The sequence below is a fragment of the Geotrypetes seraphini genome, chromosome 2 (genome assembly GCF_902459505.1).
Source record: "Geotrypetes seraphini chromosome 2, aGeoSer1.1, whole genome shotgun sequence".
Taxonomy (NCBI): Eukaryota; Metazoa; Chordata; class Amphibia; order Gymnophiona; family Dermophiidae; genus Geotrypetes; species Geotrypetes seraphini.
In genome coordinates, this window is record NC_047085.1 from 321,683,654 (window position 1) to 321,711,323 (window position 27,670).

General features: G+C 42.1%; 1 protein-coding gene across 4 annotated transcripts in view; it reads right to left on the bottom strand.

Annotated features, from left to right (window-relative positions):
• The window catches only part of RBMS3 (RNA binding motif single stranded interacting protein 3), a 1,318,368-nt gene that overhangs the window by 188,069 nt on the left and 1,102,629 nt on the right, over positions 1-27,670 (bottom strand). For all 4 annotated transcript variants that reach the window (XM_033930140.1, XM_033930137.1, XM_033930138.1 and 1 more), the window contains one exon: positions 7,026-7,122. In XM_033930140.1, the coding sequence (XP_033786031.1) occupies positions 7,026-7,122 (97 nt within the window). The remainder of the gene's footprint in view (positions 1-7,025; positions 7,123-27,670) is intronic.

The following is a 27,670-nucleotide window of genomic DNA, read 5'->3' on the forward strand; positions in this document are numbered from 1 at the left end:
GCAGTGGTGGAGAGGGAACAGTGGGACAGATGGAAATGGATACAAGAGGAAGGAATGTTGGACATGATGGTGGAAGGAATGGAGGAACAGATGTGGCATGGAGCTGGAGAGGGGTGATAGGAGAAATGTTGGGCATGGGGCTGGTGGGCAGGTGTGAAATAACAGAGGGAGAAATGTTGGATGTGGCAGTAGAGGAGGTGGGAGAGATGCACCCTGGATCCTTCTCTCTCTCTTTCCCCACTCCCTTTGCAGCAAGGGAGGGAATGAGAGAAAGGGAGAAGTTGCACATGGGGTGGAGAAGAGAGGAAGAAATGCTGTGGAGTTGTGGGGAGGGGAAAAGAGTGTGCTTTGTGCAGTTTAATTTTGTGGTTACCATTGTGTATTATTATTAAAATTATATTGTGTGTGTATATGAAAAATGAATGGAAGAAATGGCATTTACAATTAGTACTATTATTATGGGGTGGGGTCTGGGGCTGAGCTTGGGCAGGTTTGGGGTAGAGCTTGGGTGAGTCTGGGGCAGGTCTAGGGCAGAGCTTATGGGCCCTCCAAACAAAAAAGCTTTCCGCTGTCTATGCATTATTGTATATTATATCAACATTGTAAGTTCTTCAAAATACAATAAATATATCCTAATAAAATAAATAAATACTTGCATTATGGAAAAGAGCTTTATTTAGGAATATACAGGATGCACTAAGTACAGATAACACATCATATTAGATTGTATTTGGTGGTGTCCAGTATGATAAGATCTCCATCTCCATCTTTCCACCATATTTCTTAGGTTTTTACATCTCTTGATACCTGATAATTTTCTAGCTTTCCATACAAAGCACAGAAGAAAATTTAGCCCCGACACATCCTTCGGCAATGCTGTTCTTATGTTTCACTTCTTTCCCACTATATCCATTTTTCTAACATCAAGCTTTTTATTGGTTGGAGAACATCCAAGGGAATCACAACTGTATTCTGAACAATACTGTAAGGGTCATGATTTCATTGTATCTGTGTCACAACAATGTCAAATAGTGTCTGCACTTCTACCACTGGATATTGTTTGTGAGGAATGGATAATTTAGACTTGGTTCAAGTGATAAAGGGATTGTTGTTTGTTGACCTTCATCAGCCTGCCAGATAATAAGGATGACATCAGAGATAGCTGCACTGTCAGTTTTTCTAAGCACAAATGTTGCCCATCAGATTGTTTGTTCACTAATCAAGCCATGTTGGTCAGCAAAAATTTAATGTGATGGTTCTCTTAAAGTGACTCTTTGCACAGACTTAAGATCTTTCTGGACTACTGCTGATGTGCTCTTGTCCAATCATTGTTGGATGGTCTACAGGTAAGGAGTATGTGATGGTGTGGCCTGCCACAGTTTCTGCAGGATGATCCTGCCTGGTTGCAAACTGAGTTAGCCTGAGGCAACCAGGGAGAAATCCCGAAGAGAACTCTGGCTCCAAACTATCTACTCACTTCAGTGCTGGCATGGAGAATGTAGGGCTCAGTGGCACAGCTTCAGAAACATGAGACTCAGCCTCTTCTGATTCTCCATGCTAGTAGCATTTGTTCTCCATCATTAATGTAGCTCTGTCTCTGTCTGAAATAGTGCTTGAGCTTTGGGCACTAGTAGCACGTATTGGAGTGAGAAGAAGCAGATGGGTGCAAGCGTTTTGGCACAGGAATGTTTAATTTAGTTTATTTGCATTCATGTGCGACTTCATTACCACAAAATGTGCTCCAAGCAATGGACATAAATACAATAAATAACACATACAACTCACAGATCCACAGAAGTTACCAAAGAGTGACTGCAACAAATGGTAAAACATTCAAAATAAATCTGACCTACCGTGTTTCCCCGAAAATAAGAATGTGTCTATATTAATTTTGGGTTAAAAAAATGCATTGGGGGATGTCTTATTTTTTTCATGTACAACAATTATCTTTCCCTTCCTCTCCTCCACCCCATTTCTTCCTCTTTCCTTTCTCCGCACCCCCCTCCCCATGTGCAGCATCTTTCCTCCCCTCTTACCCATCCACTTGGACAGCATCTTTCTATCCCTCCCTTCCATCCCCCTTGTACAGCAGAACTCCACCGACACTCCCTCCTTGAGACTGACATACCTCCGCTCCGAGGCCTCCTAAAGCAGCAGAAGTGGGGGTTGCTGAATCGATGAGTCCAATTTTTTCTGCAAATCAGGCAGCACTAGTGTCAGGGATGGAGTTGGGAACATTCGGGGGGGGGGGGGGGAGACTTTGTGGGTCAATCTTAACTAGGGCTTATTTTCGGGATAGGTCTTATTTTCGGGGAAACAGGGTATATTCTTCCCAAACAGCCCTTATTACAGGATACCTCCAATAATGATTTTTCATGAACCTAATATCTCTTACATATATGCTTACCTAGATCTCTTGAAAGATCACTATCATTACCACAGATCTTAAAAAAGTAATAAAACCTCTCTTTTTATAGAAGCTTCTTAAGTGGTTAAGAAGCAGTGTCTGAAGGAATTGACCCCCCCCCCCTTCCCTTTTCCAAAACCATGCAAGAGGTTTTTAGTGCCAGCCAGCACGCTGAACGCTCTGCGCTGCTCCGACGGTCACAGGATTCCTATGAACGTTAGAGCAGCGCAGAGCATTCAGCATACTGGCTGGTACTAAAAACCTCTTGCACAGTTTTATAAAAAGTGGGATAAGTGATTAATGGAAATGTTATCTGTATATTGTTTTATTTTATTGTGTTTTATACTGTTTTTGATGTTTTGTTTTGGGGTTTTTTTTGTGTGTAATCCACTTAGGTATAAGCAGAGTATAATCTGAATCTCCATGACCCCATCACTGGCTGCTGTACACTGGCTGCCCATCCAAAACCACTGCATCTTCAAAGCATTGCTTCTAGCCTTCAAATTCTTTGGCAAAATAGTTCCAGTTTACATGTCAGAAAAACTATCAGCCTATATTCCTAACCAACCTCTACGACCACAATGCAAAAGATTTGCTATTCCGTCAGCACGGTCCCTTCTACTAGAAAATGCTTGCAAACGCTTTTACTTTCATTTCTTACCCAGAATGAATGAAATCCTGCCAACCAGCAGATCACTGGCAAATTGGGTCTAATATGGATGTTTCCAAGAGACTTGAAGAATATATAAAAAGGCCTGCCACAGGCTAGCTTAAGTATGTCTATCTTCAATGTTAGCTATTCCCATATAAAACAAAATAAGCTACTATCTTTTTCTAAACTATAGATTTAATTGTGGTAAGAGACAGGCGTATCATAATCGTAGGTAATCAGATCATAGGACCTCTTATAATTTCCATATTATTTCAGGTACACATCCTGACTCCAAATTTTAATCACCTACACCTGTCCCATCCTACCTACCTCACCTATTTTGTACCTCACCTATTTTGTACAGAACCATTTGCAGGTATGTGCTTCATGAGCTGTATCATCAAAATATATAATATAATAATGAAAAGCCAAAAGATAAAAAAAAACACTAGTCACAAAAATGTTAAATATAAACCCTCAAATTATATGTGAAGGAAAGCAACACTTATCTCAAATGGTATAACCCATGAATCAGTGCTAGTTGAATTCTAAGAGGTCCTATGATCTGATTCCCCACGATTATGATACGTCTGTCTCTTACCACAAGTAAATCTATGGTTTAGAAAAAGATAGTAGCTTATTTTGTTTTATATGGGAATAGCTAACATTGAAGATAGACATACTTAAGCTAGCCTGTGGTAGGCCTTTTTATATATTCTTCAAGGAAAGTCCCCCTTATGCCATACAGCTCATGCTCCCTGCGCTGACTAAACAATTTAGCGTGGGGAGCATGAGCATGTATGGCATAAGGGGGACTTTCCTTGAGAAAGCCCGATTAGGGCGAAACATAGTTTCTATGTCGGAGTGCTGTCCCCACCCGCGTAGACTGAGATGAGTATGACTATTTATACTACATGAGTTAATAAAGAAAATTGCACTATCAATCTCAGCGTGTCACTCGTCTATATGGAAGAAAGTTTGTTTACATGCAGCCGACACTAATGATGTTTATAAACTTTAGAAAGTATCCATGAAGATATACCTTTAGAGACCATATATACTAATAATATTTATTGAAACACTGGGTCTCTTGACATACTATTTGGAGTTATTTGGCCTGTATTATAGAAAACTAGCATAAAATTCATGCTTACTACATAGCATCCTTGCACTTAAATTTGGTGACCTGTAGAGAATTAACACCTATATGGGTAGCAGTGGCAAAAATCACTCCAACTGCTTTAACACTAGGAGTAATTCTATAAGAAAGGCACCAAGAACGTATGTAAATGGCTAGAACATCAGCATATATGTTCACATTTGCACACATATGCATATACTGTAAATGCCCAGTATTCCGGCTGTACAGAACTCTATAAAATGACACCTACTGTATATACTCAAATATAAACACAGATTTTTGTGCTGGAAGTCTCGGTGGCCATTTTTACTGCAGAGTAAGAATGGGCAGGAGTGAGTGGGAATCACTCCTGCCCCAACATGCCACTAGACCATCAGGAAACCATGATAGGCCTGGAGGCTGTTACTCTCGTTTGGGAGGGAAGGAGCACTAGCTGATGTTCTGGTGGAGGTAGGACTGCAGGTGGGAGGTGAGGGGGGTACGGGTACACACTGACCATGGCAACAAAACTCTGCCAGTTCGGGAGAGGCTTGCAGTGGCGGCGGAGGGGTAAGACTACCGGGATAGAAGGAGAAAATGAGGGTATTAGGTCATCACAGGGGAGGAATGTCAGACTATAAACCCTCAGTTTATATTTGAGTCACCATTTTTCTCCTTAAAAGGGGGAGAGGGGGCAAAAAAGATACCTCAGTTTTTATTTGGATAGGTTTGTATATGAGTATATATGGTAAATGCAATGACAGGCCGTTTGAAGGCGAACATACAAATGAATGGAGTCTGTGCAAAGCACTGGCACAATGAACAGTTAAACAGGTATGTTATTGAGTTTTTAGCATGTGAGAGCGTTTATACTGAGGTACGAGACCTGACAAGTTCATGAACTTACCACCATGTGTTTACGTTGGCAGCAGTATAGAAACAGTTTGGTAAGGTTTCATAACTTTGGTATATCAATGTCTCACAGTTGTGTTCATGTTAATGTGTGGCGGTATCTTTCTGAGTGGCGTTCACTATTGTTGTTGCATGTTTTTGTATGCTGTCGCGAGAATGTTGGAGCTAGAATTAGTACATCGAACAAACATTAAATTTCTTGTGGAAGTGAAATCAGGGACATGTTAGTCCAAGTTTATGGGGATAATGTCATAAAGAAAATAGCAGTATACAAATGGATTAAACATTTTTCTGAGGGGAGATAAAGCGTCACTGATGAAGGTCAGGACGGCCAGTAAAGAGCAGAACTGGCAAAAATATTGCAAAAATTAATCAAATTGTGCGTCAAAATCATTGGCTGACTGTGAGAAGCAAGGCAGACCAAGTAAACATCGATAGAGAAGCGGGAAAATCTTAACTGAAAATATTGGCATGAGAAAGGTGTGTGCAAAAATGGCCCCAAAGGAGCTAACCAATGAACAAAAGCAAAGGAGAGTTGAAGTTTGCCGAAACCTTCTGCCCACGTAGGTGTTGCCTCTCTCTGACATCACTTCCTGGGCCCCGCACCTAGGAAGCGATATCAGAGGGATGGCCAACATGATGCGGGCAGCAAGTTCGTGAGGTTGCTTGCGCCAGGAAAATGAAAAAGGTACAAGGGAAGGGAAGGGGGAGAGCATGCGGTACGGGGGATGGGAAGGAGAGGGGGTGAGGGGACAGGAAAAGAGTGCTGCTCATCCTCGCTAAGCCATTGCTTTAATGATGTTTTTTAAAGCTTATCCTCTTCTCCAGTAGGCTCAGGAGTTGGAGCTATCAGGCAATGCAGTGCCCTCCCTTATGCACCCCCCCCCTTCCCTATCATGAAGATTGTAGTCTCCCCCTACACTTTTCTGTCATGTCTGTCTTTTATTTTATTATAACCGCTTATTATTTAGCCTGTAAGCTGCCTAGATACTATTCTGGCCTTAGGTAAATCTAAGTTAAAAATAAACTTGAAACTTTATCCTAGCCCTAGCCAGGACCCATTCTGACAGAGAAGTACCACGAGGAAACAAATCTAATGCCAAACAATTTAAAACCAAACCCCCTATGAAACCACACTAGTGGTTTTTAGCGCAGAGAGCTACGCTGAATGGCCCGCGCTGCTCCCGACACTCATTGAGTTCCTATGAGCGTCAGGAGCAGCGTGGGCCATTCAGCGCGGCTCCCCGTGCTAGAAACTGCTAGCACACTTTCATAGAAGAGGGTATAGGCCTTTTATCTACACACCATAAATTCCCACTGCAGCTCCTTGTTACTCTGAGCAAGTCGCTTAACCCTCCGCTAACCCAGGTACAAAACAAATACCTGTGTATAATATGTAAACCACCTTGATTCAAGATAAATGTTTGGTTTCTTTTCACTTAATACATTTTTGTGTTATTAAGTCAAGGGTGACTAGGACTGCTTAAATCATGCAGTTACAAGCAGAAGTTTTCAGCATGCATTCAACGTTTGTGATATATGAACTTCTTCATTAAAAGGTTTGCTGAACAAGTCAACAAACCAGAAAATAATAGGGTTTTCCATATCAGAAGACATTCAAAACAGATTTTTGAAATCTACTTCATAGTTTAAAAAAAAAAATAATTAAGCTGATTGATAAGACTTAAAATATCACTTAAAATATATAAAACATTAAAAAAAAAAAAAGATTTCTCCAAGATCGCAATAAAATTTGTTTGATTTCCAAGGTTGATACAAGATAATGTAAAAATTCCATTTCTAGTGTTTCAAGGAAGAAATCTTGTTCAACATCAGATTTTTCAAATTTCTGTTCAGAGCTTTTCTGGCTCATGGCTAAATATCAAATGACTTGTCAAGTGAGGTATCAGGAGATATTTTCACATCTGACCCACCTGATATGTAGAGACAGGGGAAGCAGCAATAAATGGTGTGATGGATGTCTGTGGAATCATGCGATTTGTTGCAATACTGTATGGTGAAGAATAAAATCTGCAAACAGAAAGTAAATGGAAATTTTATGTGAGTGTTTATTCCTAGATGTCAGTCAACTATGATCCAACTGCAGGACTTTCCAATTCAGGCATTCTGGATGTATATAATTCAAATATGTAATCTATGGTTGCATGCACTGGAGACCCATTATTGGCCTAATTCTAAAAATGGTGTTAAAAATTGAGTGCAGTGCAGAGATTTGGGCACACACCCAATTCCTGCACACAACTGAAGAACAAACCAATTAGCACTGATAATTGGGTGATAACAATCCAGTATTGGCATTCATTGGCATTAAATAAACTTTCTGTGTGCATTTTTAGGTACCGGGATACACACGTAAATTTTACGTACGATTCCACAAAAGAAGTGCTGAAATGGCACAGTCATGGGTGGATCAGGGGTGGTTCAGCAATTTGTGTGCACTGTTATATAACAAGGGGGGGGGGGGAATCTGTGCCTAATGAGTTTATGTACAAAAGACCAAACATTTTCAAAAGAATAGCTGAACTTTGCAGTTCCATCCTCACCTTTTCTCCTCGACACTTTTGAATTTCTACACATATGCATTATCGACAGAGCTGATGTTGGCAGATGCAAGGAAGATCATAACAGAGTCCTTTTGTCAGTGCTGGGTTCTTAAATGCAATATCTTTATACCCCCTGAATTAGATTCTCAAATAAACGACACTTAGGCCCTCTTTTACTAAGGTGCGCTAAATGATTAGCGCGTGCTAAACGCTAACACATGTATGCTAGTCTATGGACACGTTAGTGTTTAGCGCGCGCTAATTTGATTAGCAAGCGTTAATTGGTTAGCGCACCTTAGTAAAAGAGGGGGTTAATTTCTATGAGAAGTACTCATACATTTTTCTACAAAATTTGAGATATATGATATACAAAAGTCATTCTATGATTGTACATAACATGAGAAGTTCTCTGGACTGTACTCAGCCATAAGTTGTAAAATTTTCACTAAAAATGCCTTTAAAAAGGGCTGTGTAATCTATGAGACTGAAAAAATTAAGCACCCCTAAACCTAGTCATCAGCATGATCCTGCACCTCTGCCCCACCAGCCCAAGGTTTCAGCGTTTCAATCCCCACCCCTTCACTATACTGTATATCTTCAAAAGTATCCTCTATAGTGCTGCTGCAGTGCAGCCATCCTCCTAGGCTTGCTCCAGAGCACTCTGATCTGTCCTGCCCCTGCGGAAACTGGTAATTGGGTCAGGTGAGGTGGAATGGATCTTAGAGGGTGTTCCAGAGCAGGTCACAGTTTAGGAAGATCACTGCACTACCACAGCTCTGTAGAAGATACTTTTAATGGTACACATTGAGGGTGGTGGGATTAAGATGCTGAACTCGCAGGCTGTCTGAGGGCATGGAGGGAGAGAGAGGGAACAATTCTGGACATAGAGATGGGTGGGAGAGAGAGCGAGAGAGATGTTGATACAGGTGAGGGAGGGTGGGCAGGAGAGGAGATCAACTTATACTTGGGTCACAGCATTTTTGTCTATTTTTAGTTCTAAAACTGCTCTGGATTTATACACAACATTGATTTGTAGTCAAGTATATCTGGCATATTTTTAGGTCTAAAAGTTATCTTTAAAAATATCTCAGGCTATTAGGGTCCATGTTTAGTGGCTGACTCTGTACTGTATTATTCTGTAGTTTATCCTAGTAACAGGTGTGGTATGTTCACTGTGTAGTAGAGAATGACATGGTGGCGGTTACCCGCGGCTAGCCGCATTTAGCCACGGGTAACCCGCCGAAACGGGGAAAGAAAAATAGCAATCGCTGTGGGGACGGGGACAAGGACATTCACCGCCCCGTGGAGCGGTGAATGGTCTTGTCTCCGCAGTGAGGCATCAAGGATCGCGCGGTCCCTGGAGCCCCTGCCTGCCCAATCGATCTTAGCCAGCTCCCTCCCTTCACCTCACCTTAGTTTGAAGGCTTTCTTTTTTGGCGACCCGCACGTGCGGCTGCTCAGTGTTCAATCTTCTGCTCTGACGCAACCGGAAACAGGAAGTTGCAGCAGAGCAGAAGATTGAACACTGAGCAGCCGCGCAGGTCGCCGAAAAAGAAAGCCTGCAAACTAAGGTGAGGTGAAGGGAGGGAGCTGGCTACAATCGATCGGGCAGGCGGGTGGGGACTGCGCGATCGTACTCACACTGGAAGGAAGGAGTGAAAGGGAAAAGGATTCTGGGCCAGGGGGATGAAGACGGAAAGAAAAACCCACAGCAGGAAAGAAAGGGGAGGACAGGCAGGTGAGCCAGATGCTGGAAGCAGGGGGGGGGGTGAAGAAAGAGGGAAAGAAGCTAGATGGGATTGAAAAGAAGAGACACACTGGTATGGAAGAGGAAGATAGGGGAAATCTGGACACAGGAAGGTAACAGAAAGAGGGGAAATTATGTGCATGGGGCATAGGGACAGAGACATAAAGGGGACATGCCCTGGGGATGGTATATGGACACAGGGGGGGAGGCAATGGCAGATACATAGGGGAGATATTAGAAATGGGGAAAATAGGAGCACAGAAACGAGATGGTTTGTGGGGATGGGACAGGGACTGTGCTCACAGGCTCCAGTTGCTTGCACAAATTACATTGTAACGTGCCACGAAAATAAGAGGGAGGAAGGTAGATAGATAGGCCACGCGAGAGGAGCTGAAGGGTGGTAGCAAAGAACAGATGGTAAAGGAGGGAGGGAAGGGTGGTGGTGGAAAGGAATAGAACAGATATTGAAGGAGGGTGGAGAGGAACAGACCCTGAAGGGAAATGTGGAAGACAGGGTGGGGAGAAGATGTTGGAAGGGAAGAAGACAGATGCCAGACTATGGGGAAGAAGATGTGTGCTAGACCAATTGGGGGGGGGGGGGGTGAAGGGAGAGGCACAGTAACAGCAAATGGAAGACGCAGAGAGAAGACACACAGTGGATGGAAGGAATTGAATGAGAAGATGTGGAAAGCAGAAATCAGACAACAAAGGTAGAAAAAAAAAATTCTATTTATTTATTTATTTTTTGCTTTAGGATACAGTAGTATATTAGTTGTGTTGATAAAAATTTATAAACAAAGCCCTGCCAGCTGAACATCTCTTTCTCTAGTTCAGCAGCAGGAACTTTGATTTATAAGAAAGGAATAAGCTAAATATTACAGTACTAAGGCTTATATGGATGCTGCGGAGATGGTGACGGGGCGCTGAATGGGATGGCGGTGGCGGTGGCGGTGACGGGGCGGTGAAAGGGATGGCGGTGACGGTGACGCAGCGGTGAAGGGAATGGCGGTCACAGGGCGGTGCAGGGCCGGGGACGGGGACAGATTTTTTCCCCGTGTCATTCTCTACTGTGTAGTAAATTCATATCAAATTAAGATCCCTATACATATATATATATATATATTTGGACTTAGAAAATGAGGTGTATGGCGTCTGCATCTATGAGACAAACATGTTTTTTCTTGTTACATAGAGCTTTATGGACCCATGTTCGTTTACAGAAATTGGATAGTTCTAAGTCCAATAGATGCTGGCAATGTCATCTCGAGGTAGGGACAGTGGATCATTTATTGTTCTATTGTCCATTGATACTGAAATTTTGGAGATTCATTTGGGTTCAAGTGAATAAATTATTGGAAAATCCAGTGGCATTAACGTACGATACCGTGCTATTTGGCACGTTAATGAGGGCCAAAAGCCAAATATCTTCCCATAATAATAAACTTCTATGTATTATGACAGGGGTTGCCATACAGCTTATTTTGAGGAATTGGAAAAACTGGGATCGGTTAAATTATACATTCTGGTGGGAATTTCTATGCCACATTTTTAAAATGGAGCGTATGATGGCCATACAACAGGGACATTATAAGAAATTATGAATGTTTGGTAGCCATTGACAGAATTCTGCAAGGAGTGATTGTTGATATTGCCCTTTGATCATGCACATCCAGGGAGGGTGGGTGGGGAGTTATTTTTAATTAGAGTGCAATTGTTGGGTATGTATAAAGGGGAAGGTTGATATTTGTCATAAATATAATTTGATAGAACTTAAGTGTTGTTAAAGTGTAAAATGTCTATAAAATATGTTGCACTTATTTTTAGCTTTAAAATGTATAAAGATTTTTTTTTTAATAAAAAAAAAAGATCCCTTTACAGTTTTTCTCTGAATCACAGCACTTGGAAGATATAGGCATGGAAATGGGAGACGATGTAGAGGCCAAAAAAAGTTAAGCCTCCTGGGGTGATCAGTGAGTTGGATCTTAAACACTTATAGCCTGTTAGCCAAGATACAAATATATTTTTAAGATAAGGGTAACTATAGCTAAAGGCAGAGGTTTCTGTGAAAATGTGAAATATATGGAAATATAGACTGTACATGTGAAGTATAAATGTGAACAATGTGGAAATGTAAAGGGATAAGGATAAGAAGATAATCAAATGCGTATTTGAAGATAATCAAATGCGTATTTCAAGTTTATTCTATAAATAAAAGTAGGTGCCTACTTTTCTTTATAGAATACTAGCACAAGTATAGAAAATAAACTTAAGTTTAAGCCTCAATCATTTACACCAGTCCTATAGCTGGTGTAAATGTCCACACCTAGATGTTAACTAGAATGCATGTAACTTGTAATAGTTTATCATTTACATCTGTATTTGCACAATCCACCCAAAGCTCACACAGACATACGCCTTCTGACAAAATACACACCATCAAAACGTGGTACATATTTTTATTTTCTTTTGTATTCCAATGTTTACATAAAAGACTTGATTACTAACATTTATTATCTAAAACTAGGTGGTTTCTTGCAGAATTACGTCCCAACTGTGGACTCGCAGTTGATGAAGTACAATCACATGTGCTAGCAAGATACGCTTAGCAGATCATAGAAACAAGCAAAAGCCTAAATCAGGGGACCATAAAATTCTATAATATGCCAGTGTTAAAAAGAACATTTGTAGAGTAGATGGACCATTATCATGCAACGCTCGTAAACTGATAAAAACCTGAAATTGTATTGCATTAACTACTGAGTTATAATCTCCAGATGTTTGGATCAGTAATGCATCTGCAAAATGCAAACTGGGGATATAAGGTACAGAGAAGTACAATTATCTATCTGCACCAATGTAAAGACTGCAGAACAGTTTAAAGTTGTCTAGGCATAAAACATATTTTAAATGATGGACTAAGGGCTCCTTTTAGCAAGCTGTGTTAGGGATTTACCATGCGAAATAGCGTTCGCTACATTGCCACGCGCGCTAGAACTTAACGCCAGCATTGAGCTAGCATTCGTTTTTCCGCATAGGGTGCGATAATTTCCTGCGTGTGCTAAAAATGCTAGCACACCTTAGTAAAAGGAGCCCTAAGTGTAACTTAAAAAAAAGGCTTCTTTAGCCACTGTACGTATTTGTTTGTATAACATCAGCTTAGAATCTAGTGTTCATCTCAGAACAGTAAAAAACAGGATTTACTACTATTTAATTGGTATATTTGCAGGGGGTATATATACAGGTATAGAGCATGGGCAGACATAGGCAGAACTCCCCTCCCCCTTTTATATGCATAACTTACATAGGGCCCCTTTTACAAAAGTCGTAGCAGCGATTCCTGTGTGGCAAACGTGATACAGCCCATTCGGTTCTCATAGACTGCGTTGCATTTTTTGCACCAGAACTCACTACCACAGCTTTGTAAAAGGGGCCCATTATAATGTAAATTATATGCACGCTGACCAATCTTAGTGGCTCAAACTTACAACAGTTCTATGGCTGACTTAAGTGCTTATGCCTAATTATTAGGCATATTAATACTTGTTTACATTGGTACGAAGGGGTGCTGAAAAGTTCTCCGCCCAACCAACCTTAGGTCTTCATTCCACTTTTGTTGGTGCTACTTTACCCACTTTGCTTTGTCTTGGTTTATTTTTAACTCCACAATATAACACAAAAATAGTCGCCACATATCTTAGACTCAATCATGTCTACACTACTGCAATTTGGTGCTTCTGGGAATACCTGCATTTAACCAATACAATGATATATAGCATTCTGTCACATGATCACTCTTTCTTAATTGAAACAAAGTTCAAACAATCGCACTCTGGGCTACCTGCAGCACACTCGGTGCTAGTGTACTGCAGGTAAACTAAACTAAACTAAACTAAACCTTAGGTTTGTATACCGCACCATGTCCGCATGCGCAGAGCTCGGTACGGTTTACAGAGGTTAAGAGGAAAGGAATTACAAAGAAGGGATATAGGAGAGGGACTGAGAAGATAGAGAGGGGCAGGGTACTAGAGAACGGGAGGAGATTAGATTTTTGAGAAGAGCCAAGTTTTCAAGCTTTTACGGAAGGATTGGAAGGAGCTAGAATTTCTGAGCGGGGATGAGAGGTTGTTCCAGAGTTCCGTGGTTCTGAAGGGGAGGGATGTTCCAAGTTTTCCTGCGCGGGATATACCTTTTATAGATGGGAAAGATAGTTTCAGTTTTTGGGAGGGTCTAGAAGAGAGCGGGTTTGATGAATTCCAGAAGAGTGGGATAACGGGAGGAAGGACGCCATGTAGAATCTTGAAGGCTAAGCAGGCACATTTATAGAGGACTCTGGAGTATACTGGGAGCCAGTGAAGCTTAGAGAGGAGTGGGGAAACGTGATCGAACTTGCCTTTTGCGAAAATAAGCTTGGCAGCGGCATTCTGAATTAGCTGAAGTCTATGGAGGTTTTTCTTAGTTGGGCTTATATAGATGGTAGCCCAGAATGCGATCGTTCAAACTTTGTTTCAATTAAGAAAGAGTGATCATGTGACAGAATGCTATATATCATTGTATTGGTTAAAATTAGAACATAAATCCTTTATAAATTATTGCTCATGGTGCATCTTTGTATTCACAATAAGGCACCGAAGCACTTGATGGATAGCATTCTGCCATATGAACCGCAGCGCATGTTGCACTCGGTGACTCACGATGACCTACATATTCCGACAGTGAAGCAGCTGCGGCTAGCTGTATCTAGAGCTAGCATGTTTTCGTGTGTGGGTCCTCAAGAGTGGAATAAGTTTCCGGGTTATTTAAGACAGCAAACAAGTTTGAGTAGTTTTCAGAAAATGTTGAAGAAACACCTCTTCTGTAAGATGAACTATGGGACTTGATCTATAGATTTTTGATCCGAGGCGCTGGTAGCCTCTTTGTAATTTTAGGAGGCTTTACATTATTATTATTATGTTTTATCTGTTGTAATGTGTGTGATTTTGCTTATGTACGTACTTTGTGACCCGCCTTGGGAAAGGCGGGGTATAAATAAATACAAATGCCCTCTTGTGAGATAACATTTCATGAGCTTGTGCACCCAAGTACTTCAGAAGACCTTGGAGAACCAGTGTCATCTAGACCAGTGGTTCCCAACCCTGTCCTGAAGGACCACCAGCCAGTCAGATTTTCAGGATAGCCCTAATGAATATGCAAGGGACAGATTTGCATGATCCATGATATACAAATCTCTCTTATGCATATTCATTAGGACTATCCTGAACACCTGACTGGCTGGGGAGTCCTCCAGGACAGAGTTGGGAACCTCTGACCTAGACTGCTAACTTGTCCAATGAACCCAAACATCAAATCGGAACACTAGCCAGTAACATCCAAATTTTCACCCTCAGTGCCTTGGGCTTTCATGCCAGTGTTGATGTTGCTTTAACCTTCTATCGTTACCATGGGGTATTGCCAGTACTTGGCCCTCTTTCAGTGCATCAGGCTTTGCACATATTAATTTATTGATTTTACATGTTGCAGTACACAAACCAAACGGCAAACCAACAGACACACATCTAAGATTTTGAATAAATGTGATGTTTTTCTGCTGGTCTATTGGTCTGCCGTTTGGTTTGTTTAGTACAGTTTCTGTCTGCAGCTCAACACCTCTTCATGTGTTTTGATTTTACGTTTATTGATTTATATACCACTTATTTCCTAAGTGGTTTACATTCAGGTACTTCATCATATTTCCCTAGCTGTCTCGGCGGGCTCAAACTCTATCTAGTGTACCTGGGTCAATGAGGGAATTAAGTGATTTGCCCAGGGTCACCAGGAGAAGCGAAGGATTTGAACCCACAACCTCAGGGTACTAAGGCTGTAGCTCTAACCACACACTCCCATGTTACAGCTACTTTAGAATAGGACTGCATTTTGAACTAACCAATACAGTAGCTCCTCTGTGACAAGGGAATAGTACAGATGCCCTCTGTTCTGCAGTTATTTATCTATTTAGATTGTTATTGCTAGTATTGTTTCTTGTTGTTAATAGTACTGATAAACCTTAAGCTGGATTTCAGTCTTAATTTTAAAGTAAGGCCCTTCAGTAATAATCGCTTTTTAACATTTTTACAAGCAAAATTGCTGAAGGGCTCTCGGGTAAGATTTGCCTCTTTGTGGATGATACCAAAATCTGCAATAGACACCTCGGATGGTGTGAATAACATGAAGAAAGACTTAGCAAAGCTTGAAGAATGGTCTGAAATTTGGCAGCTAAAAATTTAATAATAAGAAATACAAAGTAATGCATTTGGGCTGCAAAAACCTGAAGGAACGGTAGAGTTTAGGGGGTGAAGAACTTATGTGAATGGCAGAAGAGCGAGACTTGGGTGTGATTGTACGGGATGATCTTAAAATAGCCAAACAGGTTGAAAAGGTGACGGCGAAAGCTAGAAGGATGCTAGGGTGCTTAGGGAGAGGTATGGCCAGTAGGAAAAAGGAGGTATTGATGCCCCTGTAAAAGACTCTGGTAAGACCTCATTTAGAATATTGTGTACAATTCTGGAGTCGGTCCAGAGGAAAGCTACTAAAATTGTATGTGGTCTTCATCATCTTATTTTAAGTTTAGGAAATTGTTTTTTTTAAGAAAATATTTTAACAACTGAATTGTTATATCCCTGCATATGCGCAGTCTTCTTTATCTGTAAACCACACAGAGCTTCAAGGTTGTAGTGGTATACAAGAGTACTGTATACAGACTTTAGGATCTCACTATATATATATATATATATATATATATATATATATATATATATATATATATATATATATATATATATATTTATATATAAACTAGCTTTATAGCCCATTACATTAACGGGTGCTAGAATATATGTGTGTTTGTCTTTATTTCTTTCTCTCTCTGTCTCCTTAGCCGCTTTTTCCTGTCCATTCTCCCTTATTTTTACCTCCCCTGTGTCCACCACCACCCCTTCACTGCTCCCCTTATCCAGCAGCAGCCCTTCTCCCTTTGTTTTACCTCCCCCCTGTCCATCAGCACCTGTTCCTGGTCCCCATGTCCAGCAGTAGGCCTTCCTTCATTTCCCCCCCCCCGTGTCCATCAGCACCTCTTCCTGCTCCCCCTGTCCAACAATAGGCCTCCATTCCTTTCCCCCCCGTCCATTAGCACCTCTTCCTGCTCCCCCTGTCCAACAATAGGCCTCCATTCCTTTCCCCCGTCCATCAGCACCTCTTCCTGCTCCCCCTGTCCAACAATAGGCCTCCATTCCTCCCCCCCCGTCCATCAGCACCTCTTCCTGCTCCCTCTGTCCAGCAGTAGGCCTTCCTTCACCCCCCCCTGTCCATCAGCATCTCTTCCTGCTCCCCCTGTCCAACAATAGGCCTCCATTCCTTTCCCCCCGTCCATTAGCACCTCTTCCTGCTCCCCCTGTCCAACAATAGGCCTCCATTCCTTTCCCCTTGTCCATCAGCACCTCTTCCTGCTCCCCCTGTCCAACAATAGGCCTCCATTCCTCCCCCCCCCCATCCATCAGCACCTCTTCCTGCTCCCCCTGTCCATCAGTAGGCCTTCCTTCATCCCCCCCTGTCCATCAGCATCTCTTCCCGTTCCCCCTGTCCAACAATAGGCCTCCATTCCTTTCCCCCCCGTCCATTAGCACCTCTTCCTGCTCCCCCTGTCCAACAATAGGCCTCCATTCCTTTCCCCCCGTCCATCAGCACCTCTTCCTGCTCCCCCTGTCCAACAATAGGCCTCCATTCTCCCCCCCGTCCATCAGCACCACTTCCTGCTCCCCCTGTCCAGCAGTAGGCCTTCCTTCATCCCCCCCTGTCCATCAGCATCTCTTCCTGCTCCCCCTGTCCAGCAGTAGGCCTCCCTTCATTTCCCCCCCTGTCCATCAGCACCTCTTCCTGCTCCCCCTGTCCAGCAGTAGGCCTCCCTTCAGTTTCCCACCCCTGTCCATCATCACCTCTTCCTGCTCCCTCTGTCCAGCAATAGGCCTCCCTTCATTTCCCCCACCCCCGTCCATCAGCACCCTTTCCTACTCCTCCTGTCCACGGGAGTTAGTACAGGGCCGGTGTCTGCCATTCTCCCCAGAGTCCTTGTGCCCCCCCCTTTCCCTTCCCACGGACCTGACTACCTACCCGGCGATTCAAGTAGCGGGTGCACCAGTCTTCACACACTGCTTCGGGTTCTTCTACTGCCCTGATTTACTCAGGCACGCCCCTGATGACATCATCAGAGACGCGGCAGAGCAAATCAGGGAAGTAGAAGGGCCCGAAGCAGCGTGTGAAGATTGGTGCACACGCTGCTTGAATCGCCAAGGTATTCGGGTCCGCGGGAAGGGGGGTGAGCGGAAAAGGACACGGACTCCTGTGGTCTGTAGCGGAGGTCGGGCCGGCTCCATTTCAGCCGCAGGGAAGGCTCACTGCCCCAGCTCCTTACCCGTCCGCAGCCCGGGCCAGGCCTCCCGCGCTTTCTCAGCGGCCCGGTTCGCTCGGTTGTTGTTTTTTTTTTTACTCCGTTTCCTGCATTCGCTGCTCTCAGTGACGTAATAAGCGCGCATGCGCACTTGTCTTGCCACATCCCGACAGAAAAGGGATCAGGGAACACGTGAGACAATTGCGCATGCGTGGCTAGCATTTTATTATTTAAGATAAAGTTTTCAAGGCTAATACAAAGTGCAGAAAATTATTCATACATTAATAATCAGAATAAGCACTTATAGTCAATCAATAACAATACAGAAGGATTAATCCTCCCTCCCTTCCAATACATTCAATCAAGGAATAAAACAAAATAGATACCCCCCTCCCACCCAGCCCTGGATGTGTGCATGAATCTAAAGAAAAAGTAAAGGTGAAATACAACTATATTGAAGTAACAAAAGACATCAATGGATCCCAAACTAATCTGAATAAATTATTATGACCCAACATGTCAGCAAAGACTACATTGGCCGCAATTGATTCTTTCTGTTGGTGGATATGAAGACTGTGTCTGAACTCAAGAAAGCGTGAGATAGGCATGTGGAATCTCTTAGGGAGAGGAAAAGATGATGGTTACTGCAGATAGGAAGACTGGATGGGCCATTTGGCCTTTGTCTGTCATCATGTTTCTATGTTTCTGGCAGTGCCATAGAAAATAGGCTTTTTTTTCCATCACATTCTCCCAGGTAAACCTCTCAATGGAGGCATTTCTTCATGCACCACTGAAACAAACTAATTTCCCTACAAACTTCCAACTCTAGTTTTCTTGCCTTATGCCCAATGTCTTGGGGATTTTCTACTTTTGCCTTAGGATGTTTATACGAATGTCATGATGCCCTTTGCCGCCTTTTTTATTGCTTTGCACTGCTCATTCCACTATCATTTTCACTTTGCCCCCACTTATGGAGGCCTGGGTTGTTCCTGCTACTCTTAGGGCTCCTTTTACGAAGGTGCACTAGCGTTTTTAGCGCATGCACCGGATTAGCGCGTGCTAGCTGAAAAACTATTGTCTGCTCAAGAAGAGGCGGTAGCGGCTAGCGCGCGCAGCATTTTAGCACGTGCTATTCCGCACATTAAGGCCCTAACATGCCTTCGTAAAAGGAGCCCTTAGTAGACAAGTCCAGGTTAAAAAAAAAAAGAATCCTTATATAACATTCTGTATCTTTTGCAGACTTTTTCATTTTCAATAATGTTTTATTTCAAGACAATTTAATTAATCAAGAAATGGTTGGAGCAATTGCTCTTCTCTCCACCCCCCACCCCCCAATAAAGCTTGTGAGAAACCACCCCAACCCTCTGATCATAAACTGAACCACTGTTGATAAACTGCATCCACCCAATATATCACTCTGCATCACTCACCACCGAAGAGGCAGCCAATCTTCCCTGGCATTTACTGGCAATATCAGTGGTATAGTGTAGGGTATAGCCTCAATGTACTGAAGCAAAGATAGCTATAGCCTCAGGTCTAGAATACAAGGAGCTGAAGTCTTGGTAGACGTAAGGTAAGTGTAAACTGTACTGTCATCCCAAGAGTTGGAGTCTTAATAACAGGTGACTTTGAAACACAGTTGAAGGCCACATATATAGGAATCTTTGTAGCAGGTAAGGACATCCTGCCTGGTTAAATTGCTTGTGGCCACCTAACCACTGATATACAGCAGCACTTAACCAAACAATGCCGCAGAATATCAGCACTAATTGTCCCTGCACATCTGGTTAGTCCTGGGGTGGTAAATGGGCGGAGCCTAGATGAAACTACTAATTAAATGGTTAGTGGCAATATTCAGACCGCTAACCAGTTAAGTAAGCATCTAAAATTAGGACAGCTAAAAAGCCTGTCCTAACTTTAGCCACTGAGCTAAGCAGGCACCAGTCTGAATATTGGCCAGTGGCCGGTTAACTTCTTGGTGGTGGAAACAGGGCTTCTGTAGCCCCTCCCTTCCCTGCAGTCCCAATTTTCCTCCACCCCCTCCCCCTTGGTCAGTTAGGGCTTTTTTTTTTTAGACTGGAGCCACAACAGTCTAGAGCAAAAAGAATCACTGTTTCTGTAGGACTCCCTAGATCACCAGGGATACCTGACTTTACCACATGCCACTGAATATCAAGGGCTAGTTCTGACTGCTGCTGGCTAAATACTAACTGATTTGGGTTTTATTCTGTGTTGCTAATATATTATTTCTACAAAGATGCAGTACTGAAGAACAGTGTACACTGTTGCACAACTGTGTGCCCTAGTGCACAATTTGAACAATAAGGCACACTATTTATAATATTATCTCTGAAAAGAACAACACAAAAATCAAACATAGCACCTTTTACCAAGGTGCGCCATGCATTTTAGCGCACGCTAAATATATTTGCGTGCTAAATGCTAACGCGCCCCTTATAAGTCTATGGACACGTTAGCGCTTAGCACGCTTATATTTAGCATGCGCTAAAACGGATAACGCACTTTTGTAAAAGAGGGGGATAGTTTTTGGCCTGCACTCCCTTACCCAGCAGCCCTATCCATTTAAATAGAACCACTGAGATACAGAATAACACAGGGACAAATATGCCCCAATCCCCTCAGGATTTATCTCGTTCCCGTCCCGACCCCATGAGTTCTGTTCATATCCTTGCCCCATCCCTATAAACTCTGTCCTCATCTGCACAAGCCTCAAACACTTTAAAATCAAAGGTTCCTGCATCATTCTCTGCATTGAGATAACCATTCTGTAACTGTGTACCTATCAAGCACCCAGATGCTTGATTGACATATGTTCTATAAAGGAAAATAAGCACCTACTTTCCTTTATAGAAAACTGGAGTAACAGCAAAAATACACCCCTAGAATTAAATCATGTACACTTAAGCCATCCATAAAGCTAACATAAAGAAATGCACTTAGGTTCTGGAGATATACCTATAACATAGCATTCTAGAAGTTAGTCCTACCCACACTCCAATCAGACTTCGCTCAGGTATATGGCAGGTGAATTTTTGATTATTTGTACTGTCAATTGAATTGCAAAATTTCTATTTTTAATAGTTTTTATGAAGCTGAAAACTTCTGTGCTTAATGTTTTATTATTCTGAATTATGTAATTTCTATTCTTAATCAATGCCTTATGACTTTGTATTTCCAATGCCCAGTGCATTATTATTGTGAACCGCCATGAATTGATGGTTTGGCAGTATATAAAAATAAACTATTATTTTTATTATTTATTCTTTTTTTGTTTTGTTTTGGGTTTTATTAAAATAACAATTTTAAACATCCAAGTTAATAACTTTGAATGAAACAGAAATAAGACAAAGCTTACATGAAATATCCACCATATTTTGGGAAACAGGGAAGAAAATGTACAAGGGGGCACCTGAAAAGTTCTTATCCCAGCCAACCAATTTCTTAAATTCTGAGTGTTATTTTGCCACTGTAGATGAAAAGAGTGTTATGATATTTTGTTAAGTGCCCATTTGCAGAAACAAAATTCTCTGTTTTGACATTGTTTCAGATCATTGATTGAACCATATCCATGTCATTCTCTTCTTGGGAGGGCTGAGAACTTTTCAGCACTCCCTTGTAACAAAAAAACAAAAAAATATATATATATATATATATTTTTTTTTAATATATAAAAGTTGCATTTTCAGTGATGACTGGTCAGTGAAGCTTATAAGGATCACAACTGATAATTTTCTCCCTAACAAAAATTCTACTAGCTGTTTAGGATCACAAAGAGGTAATTCCAATATAGATTGTTAAAAAAAAAATGGCATGCAAATGTTTTGCAAAGACATTTTACCGGTACAAGAGTCTTACGGCCTCTTTTACAAAGCCGCGCTAGTGGCTGCGCTGTGCTAACGGCCCCGAAGCCCATAGAGATTTAAAGGGCTTCGGGGCTGTTGCCGCGTGGCTTTGTAAAAGAAGCCGTTAGGTTAAAAAGAGCAAGTGGTCCCTGACAGGGGTCAATAAAAAATTATTCTAATGGCATAGATGTGTAATTGATGCTTAAAAGTATTATTATACTTTATAGAATTGACCTGTGAATGTGTAATACCTGTTTAAAGTTACAGCAGAACACCTATTTGTGTAATTCCTACAAACAGATGCATTTATTCTGTACCCCTCCCAAATAGAAATAGATAATTTCTGTGTGAGCAATGGATTCCTCATTCAAATTTTATCCATTAATCAGTACTGGTTGTGTTTTTCTCCAGGTGTTGATCATAGAAGAACTTTTGAATATATATCAATCTGATGGCTATATAACACCATTTTATGCATTCCTAAGACCATTCTTTCCCCCCAAAAAACTACGTTAGGTCTTTCTTTTATAAAGGGATACTATCCTCTCTGAAGATCTTCGTGGCAGCTGCAACCCAGCTGGGAGGAAAGGCAGTTTGCTACTGGAGTTTTGCCAATACCACTTGAAGATCAGCCGCATGAAAGCTACCTAGTGTAAAATTCCTTTCAAATCCCTGATTGTGAATGCAATTTAGAACAAAGCATTGAGGAGCAATAAAAAAAAAGACACTATACAATTCTATTAGTAACTTCTAAATGGTCAGTATATTCATCATAAGGAATATGGCAACAGACTTAAAGATTTCAATATGTATACTTAAGAATAAAAGTGGGAGAGGAGAAAGATGATAGAAATGTTTTAATGCCTTCAGGCTATAAATTCACAAGAGCCAGGCTTCTTTCATTTGAAGTTCTGGAATGTGGCGTCATAGGATAAGGGTGAAAGGGACCAGATGGGAGCAATGTAAGGAAATACTTATTCACTGGAATGACTTGATTGATGCATGGAATAGCCTCCCACTGGAGACAGCAGAGATGAAAGTGGTATCTAAATTCAGGAAAGTATGGGTCAAAGTATAGAGCATATTTGGGGGGAGTTTAAGGCCAGACTGGATAGAGAGTGCATGGTCTTTATCCACCACCTTTTACTATGTTTTAATGTCCATTCAAAAAGGAACTCTGATTCTGACGTTTGCTCTCAGATATCCAAAATGGTATATATTTTCTTCCTCTCTCCTTCCAGCTGACTACTCTAGTATGTCTCCTAATGGACAGCAAAATGATCATCTTGTACTGTTTGTTTTTTGTTCTTCTGTCTTCATCAAGGACATATATTTACTACTACTGCTATTTATTATTTATAAAGCGCTACCGGATGCACACAGCACTGTACAACAAACATGCAAGAGACGGTCCCTGCTTGAAGAGCTTACAATCTAATTGACATAGGACAATGGTGACTTATGTTACTTAGGTGCGTGAAATATAAGGGACTAGAAGTAGGGGAGTAAAGAGGGAATGACAACAGATACGGGTGCTGAGTTGTTAGAGTAAGACATAAACACAGTTTAAATGTATATTTCCTTTTAATTACCTATATTAAATAGTTTTCAATTGACACCACTCAGTTTCAGCTATTTCCATGATTAGGCTAGTGTGGGCCCAATATTCGGCACTATTTAGCTGACCGGGAACAGCTCCCGGCTAGTTAAATAGCACACAGCCAGCTAACCTGTGATATTCTGCGAGAGATAGGCAGCTATCTCCTGCTGAATATCTGGCTTAGAGGACTGGCCAGTGAATGGCTATGTCGTGCAAAATAGCTGGCTACCACCAATATTCAGCGTTTGCCATCTACGTTTGCTGGCTAGATAGAGTCGACTAAAAGGATGGTCTCTCTCTATCTGGTTGTTAAGACTTAGCAAGCTAGCTGCTGAATATTGACCTAGTCCAGGAGTAGGCAATTCCGGTCCTCGAGAGCTGGAGCCAGGTCGGATTTTCAGGATATCCATACAAGATGGATTTGCATGCATTGTCTCCTTGAGATGCAAATCTATCTCATGCATATTTATTGTGGATATCCTGAAAACCTGACCTGGCTCTGGCTCTCAAGGACCGGAATTGCCTACCCCTGACCTAGTCGGCTATCTTCCATGGTCTATCAGGAAGTATATGCCTATTCAATAAAGCATACAACTCCTGCACATAACATCCCTATAATTTCCTGTAATTGTTATTGAATGTAGTTAGTTCTTAATTGCACACAAGTAGAGAACTAAAGGCAAATGTTTTTCTAAGGGGAAAATGTGTCATAGTTCTTGATATCAATTACAATGAAAAGCCAGAAAACAAAATAAATAAACAAATGATAAATAATTTCTCTAGCTATAAATGCATAAAGATTGTCTCACTATATCAATCTTGCAGTGGCGTCCTATTCAGAATTGGGCCAGCATTTTGCAGGCCTACATTTAAGGCATCTGTCTCCCATCTACAGAGATGCGTACTGACGCTTAAGCGTGCCCAAAGTGACTTCCAGGTGAAACCTTGCGCATGCTTAAGTGTACCTGCGTGCGAGGGGGGCGTTCCCGAGCCTGAGCGCGATGGCGGCGTGATTCCCGAGCTCCCGCGCTGCTTCGACAAAATCCCACAAACTGCCCCACCGAATCGACCCTAACCCAGCTTCAGAGCACGGCCACAGAGAGCCGAAGAGACACAGATAACGCCAAATCACTTTTGCCGTCCTGATGTCGGACAAAAAAGTTGGTAAGCGGCACAAACCTGAGCCGCTCTCTCCTTCCAAGGCGCCGCTGCCACCCTCCTCCGGCGACTCCAGCCGTGAGATCTTGGCGGAACTGCGAGAGTTGAAGGAACTCGCAGCCGACACGAAGGCTAGCACCGACGAGATCAACAAAAAATTAACAAGCATGACGGTGGAGTTCAATCAATTGCAAACACGAGTGGGCACGTTAGAAAACAAGATGGAGGCGACCACGTTGCAAATGGCTGAAATTCGGAGGCATGCCACTCGTATTGCTGCACTGGAAAAGGACCTGGAGGATAGCAACGACAGGTCCCGAAGGTGCAACATTCGTATACTGGGGCTCCCTGAGAATGGCAGAGACGGTGAGCTCATTAAAACCCTTGAAACCTTGATCCCTCAGCTCCTTGACCTCTCTTTCCAACGTGAATTTGAAATCGAGCGTGCCCACAGAGTACCCTCCTCTTCTGCTGCGGGGGACCGTCGGCCCAGACCTGTGGTTCTCAAACTCCTAAGGTACCAACGTGTCCTGGATATCATGCAGAGGGCTAAAATAAGGGCTCCGATCAAGCACGAGGGTGCCACCATTATGTTTGTTCCTGACCTGAGCAAATCCACTGCCCGCCAAAGGAAATTGCTTCTCTCATACAGGCCTCAGCTGAAGTCTCTCAATGCCAGATTTGGCATGTTCTACCCGGCTCGCATGAGAGTGACACTGAATAATACCACTAAAGACTTTATCAATCCAGACGAGCAGGCTTCATTTATTGAACTGCAGTCTCCTACTCCGATCAATCAGGTCTGAATACATGTATACCAGGTTTATCTGTTTCTGATGTCATAGATAAAATAAGCTATGTCTGTGTCTCTTTTATGGCTTCTTCATCATGCCTATGTTTATGAAGTAATGCTGGTCCTTATTCGTGCTTTGAACTGTTACAAATTTGTTTGTGGGTTGAATCTTACAGAAAGATAGGGGAGTGTGGGGATCCACATGCCCTCTGGCTCCCTCAGCTACGCTCACACAGTTGTTTCATAGATGTGGCCGTTTTGTCACCCTTGTTTATTCATGGTGTTCTTCACTGGTTCTTGATCACTATTTTGCTTCGGGTAATGCACTGATATGTTATATGCTTCACACTTGATACTACTTCACTAGCCTCTTGTACCTTTGCACAATGTCTCCTGCCTATTTGTTTTTTCTACTTTCCCCATGTCTCTTAAAATCATATCCTTAAATGCAAAGGGGCTTAATAACAAAATTAAACTAAAAAAAATCTTAACATATCTTGACAATTATAAACCTGATGTTATAATGTTACAGGAGTCCCATTTGGATGATTCTGCCTCGGCTAAAGTTCATCTCCCATGGACTTTACCTCCATTTTATTCTCCAGCCATCGATAGGAAAGGTGGAGTGATCACTTTGATAAGGAACACTAGCAACATCTCCATCATTTCCTCCTCCACTGACCTCAATGGCCGATGGGTCAAAGTCACGCTTTATTGTGCTGGTGAACAATATTGTTTGCTTAATTTATATGGTCCGAATTTGGACCGTCCAGATTTCTTCCACTCTGTTTCAGAATTGCTCCTGGAGGAAGACAAGGCAAAATTGATTGTTGCTGGTGATTTCAATTTGGTCCTAAATCCTAACTTGGATAGAAAATCTAGCTGTAAGTATAAAAAATCAAGGGCATGGTATGCTCTACATGACCTCATCACAGATATGAAATTGACAGACGTATGGAGATATCTACACATGGACGAGGAGGCCTTCACTTTCTTTTCACCTCCACACTCATCGTACTCGAGGATCGACTTCTTTTTAGTAAGTGAGTCCTTGTGCTCCACCATCATCGAGACTTCTATCATGCCGATCACCATATCCGACCATGCGGCTATCATTCTACAACTTAAATGTGATAGACAACCTCAGACAACACGACAATGGCGTTTTAATAATGCCCTCTTACAAGATGAGAAATTTTGTGAGCTGATAAGGGCTCAAATCCAAGAATATTTCCAATTCAACACTCCTGAACAAACATCTTGGGTTTGTTGTTGGGATGCTTTTAAAGCCTTCATTAGAGGAGTCATAATCAATCACACTGCTCACAAGCATAAGCAACTGAAAGAGGATCAAAAAACGCTGGAAGATGAAATCCGAAGTCTTGAAACTCAACACCAACAAAATCCTCGTGACATTGATCTTTTACTTTGCCTGAACAAGTCTCGCTTTCGCTATAACTCTATTTTGAGCAACAAAGCCTCAAATGCGATATTCCAACAATCTGCATCCTATTTTGCTGAGAACAATAAATGCGGACACTTACTAGCTAATCTGCTTAAAAAACGTGAGGAAAAATCACATATTACATCGATCAAGCTGAACTCTGGGGTTGAGATCACGATACCGGAAAACATCTCTCAAGCTTTTATGGATTTCTATAAATCTCTCTATACTGCTGATTCATGTTCTCCTCATCTGATTTCAGAATTTCTTGCCAATATTCCGCATCCCTCCCTGGATGAAGTGGATAATGACCGTCTCAATGAGCAAATTTCTCCCTTCGAAATATCACTAGTTATAAATTCTATGGGTCTTAAGAAATCACCGGGACCAGATGGCCTGACAGTGGAGTTTTATAAAGCGTTCCAGGATGTCCTGATTCCATTTCTCCTCCAATTTCTTGAACATCTCATCTCGTCTGGGAAGGCCTCTGGATCCTTTACTGAAGCCACCATCATCGTGCTGCTGAAGCAGGGCAAAGACCCACGTCAACTTGCCAATTACAGACCGCTTTCTTTAATAAACGTTGACGCAAAAATCTATGCTAAACTCCTATCCAACCGCTTACAGAAGGTTGTAACTAAACTCATACCTCCTACTCAATGTGGCTTCATTACTGGCCGTTCCTCTAATGACAACACTCGTACCTTCTCTCATGTTATAGCTCATGCTCCTGACCAGAAACATGACCTGCTAGCTGTTGGACTCGATGCAGAGAAAGCCTTCGATCGCATCGAATGGCCCTTTCTGTTCCATACTTTGCTCTGGTATGGTTTCTCTAACGACTTCATCAATAAAATCAAAGTATTGTACACCATGCCTACCACCAGAACATTTATCAATGGCACCTTATCCGAAGCATTCTACCCTACAAGGGGCACCAGACAGGGTTGCCCCCTGTCTCCCTTGTTGTTTAACCTTGCGCTGGAGCCACTCA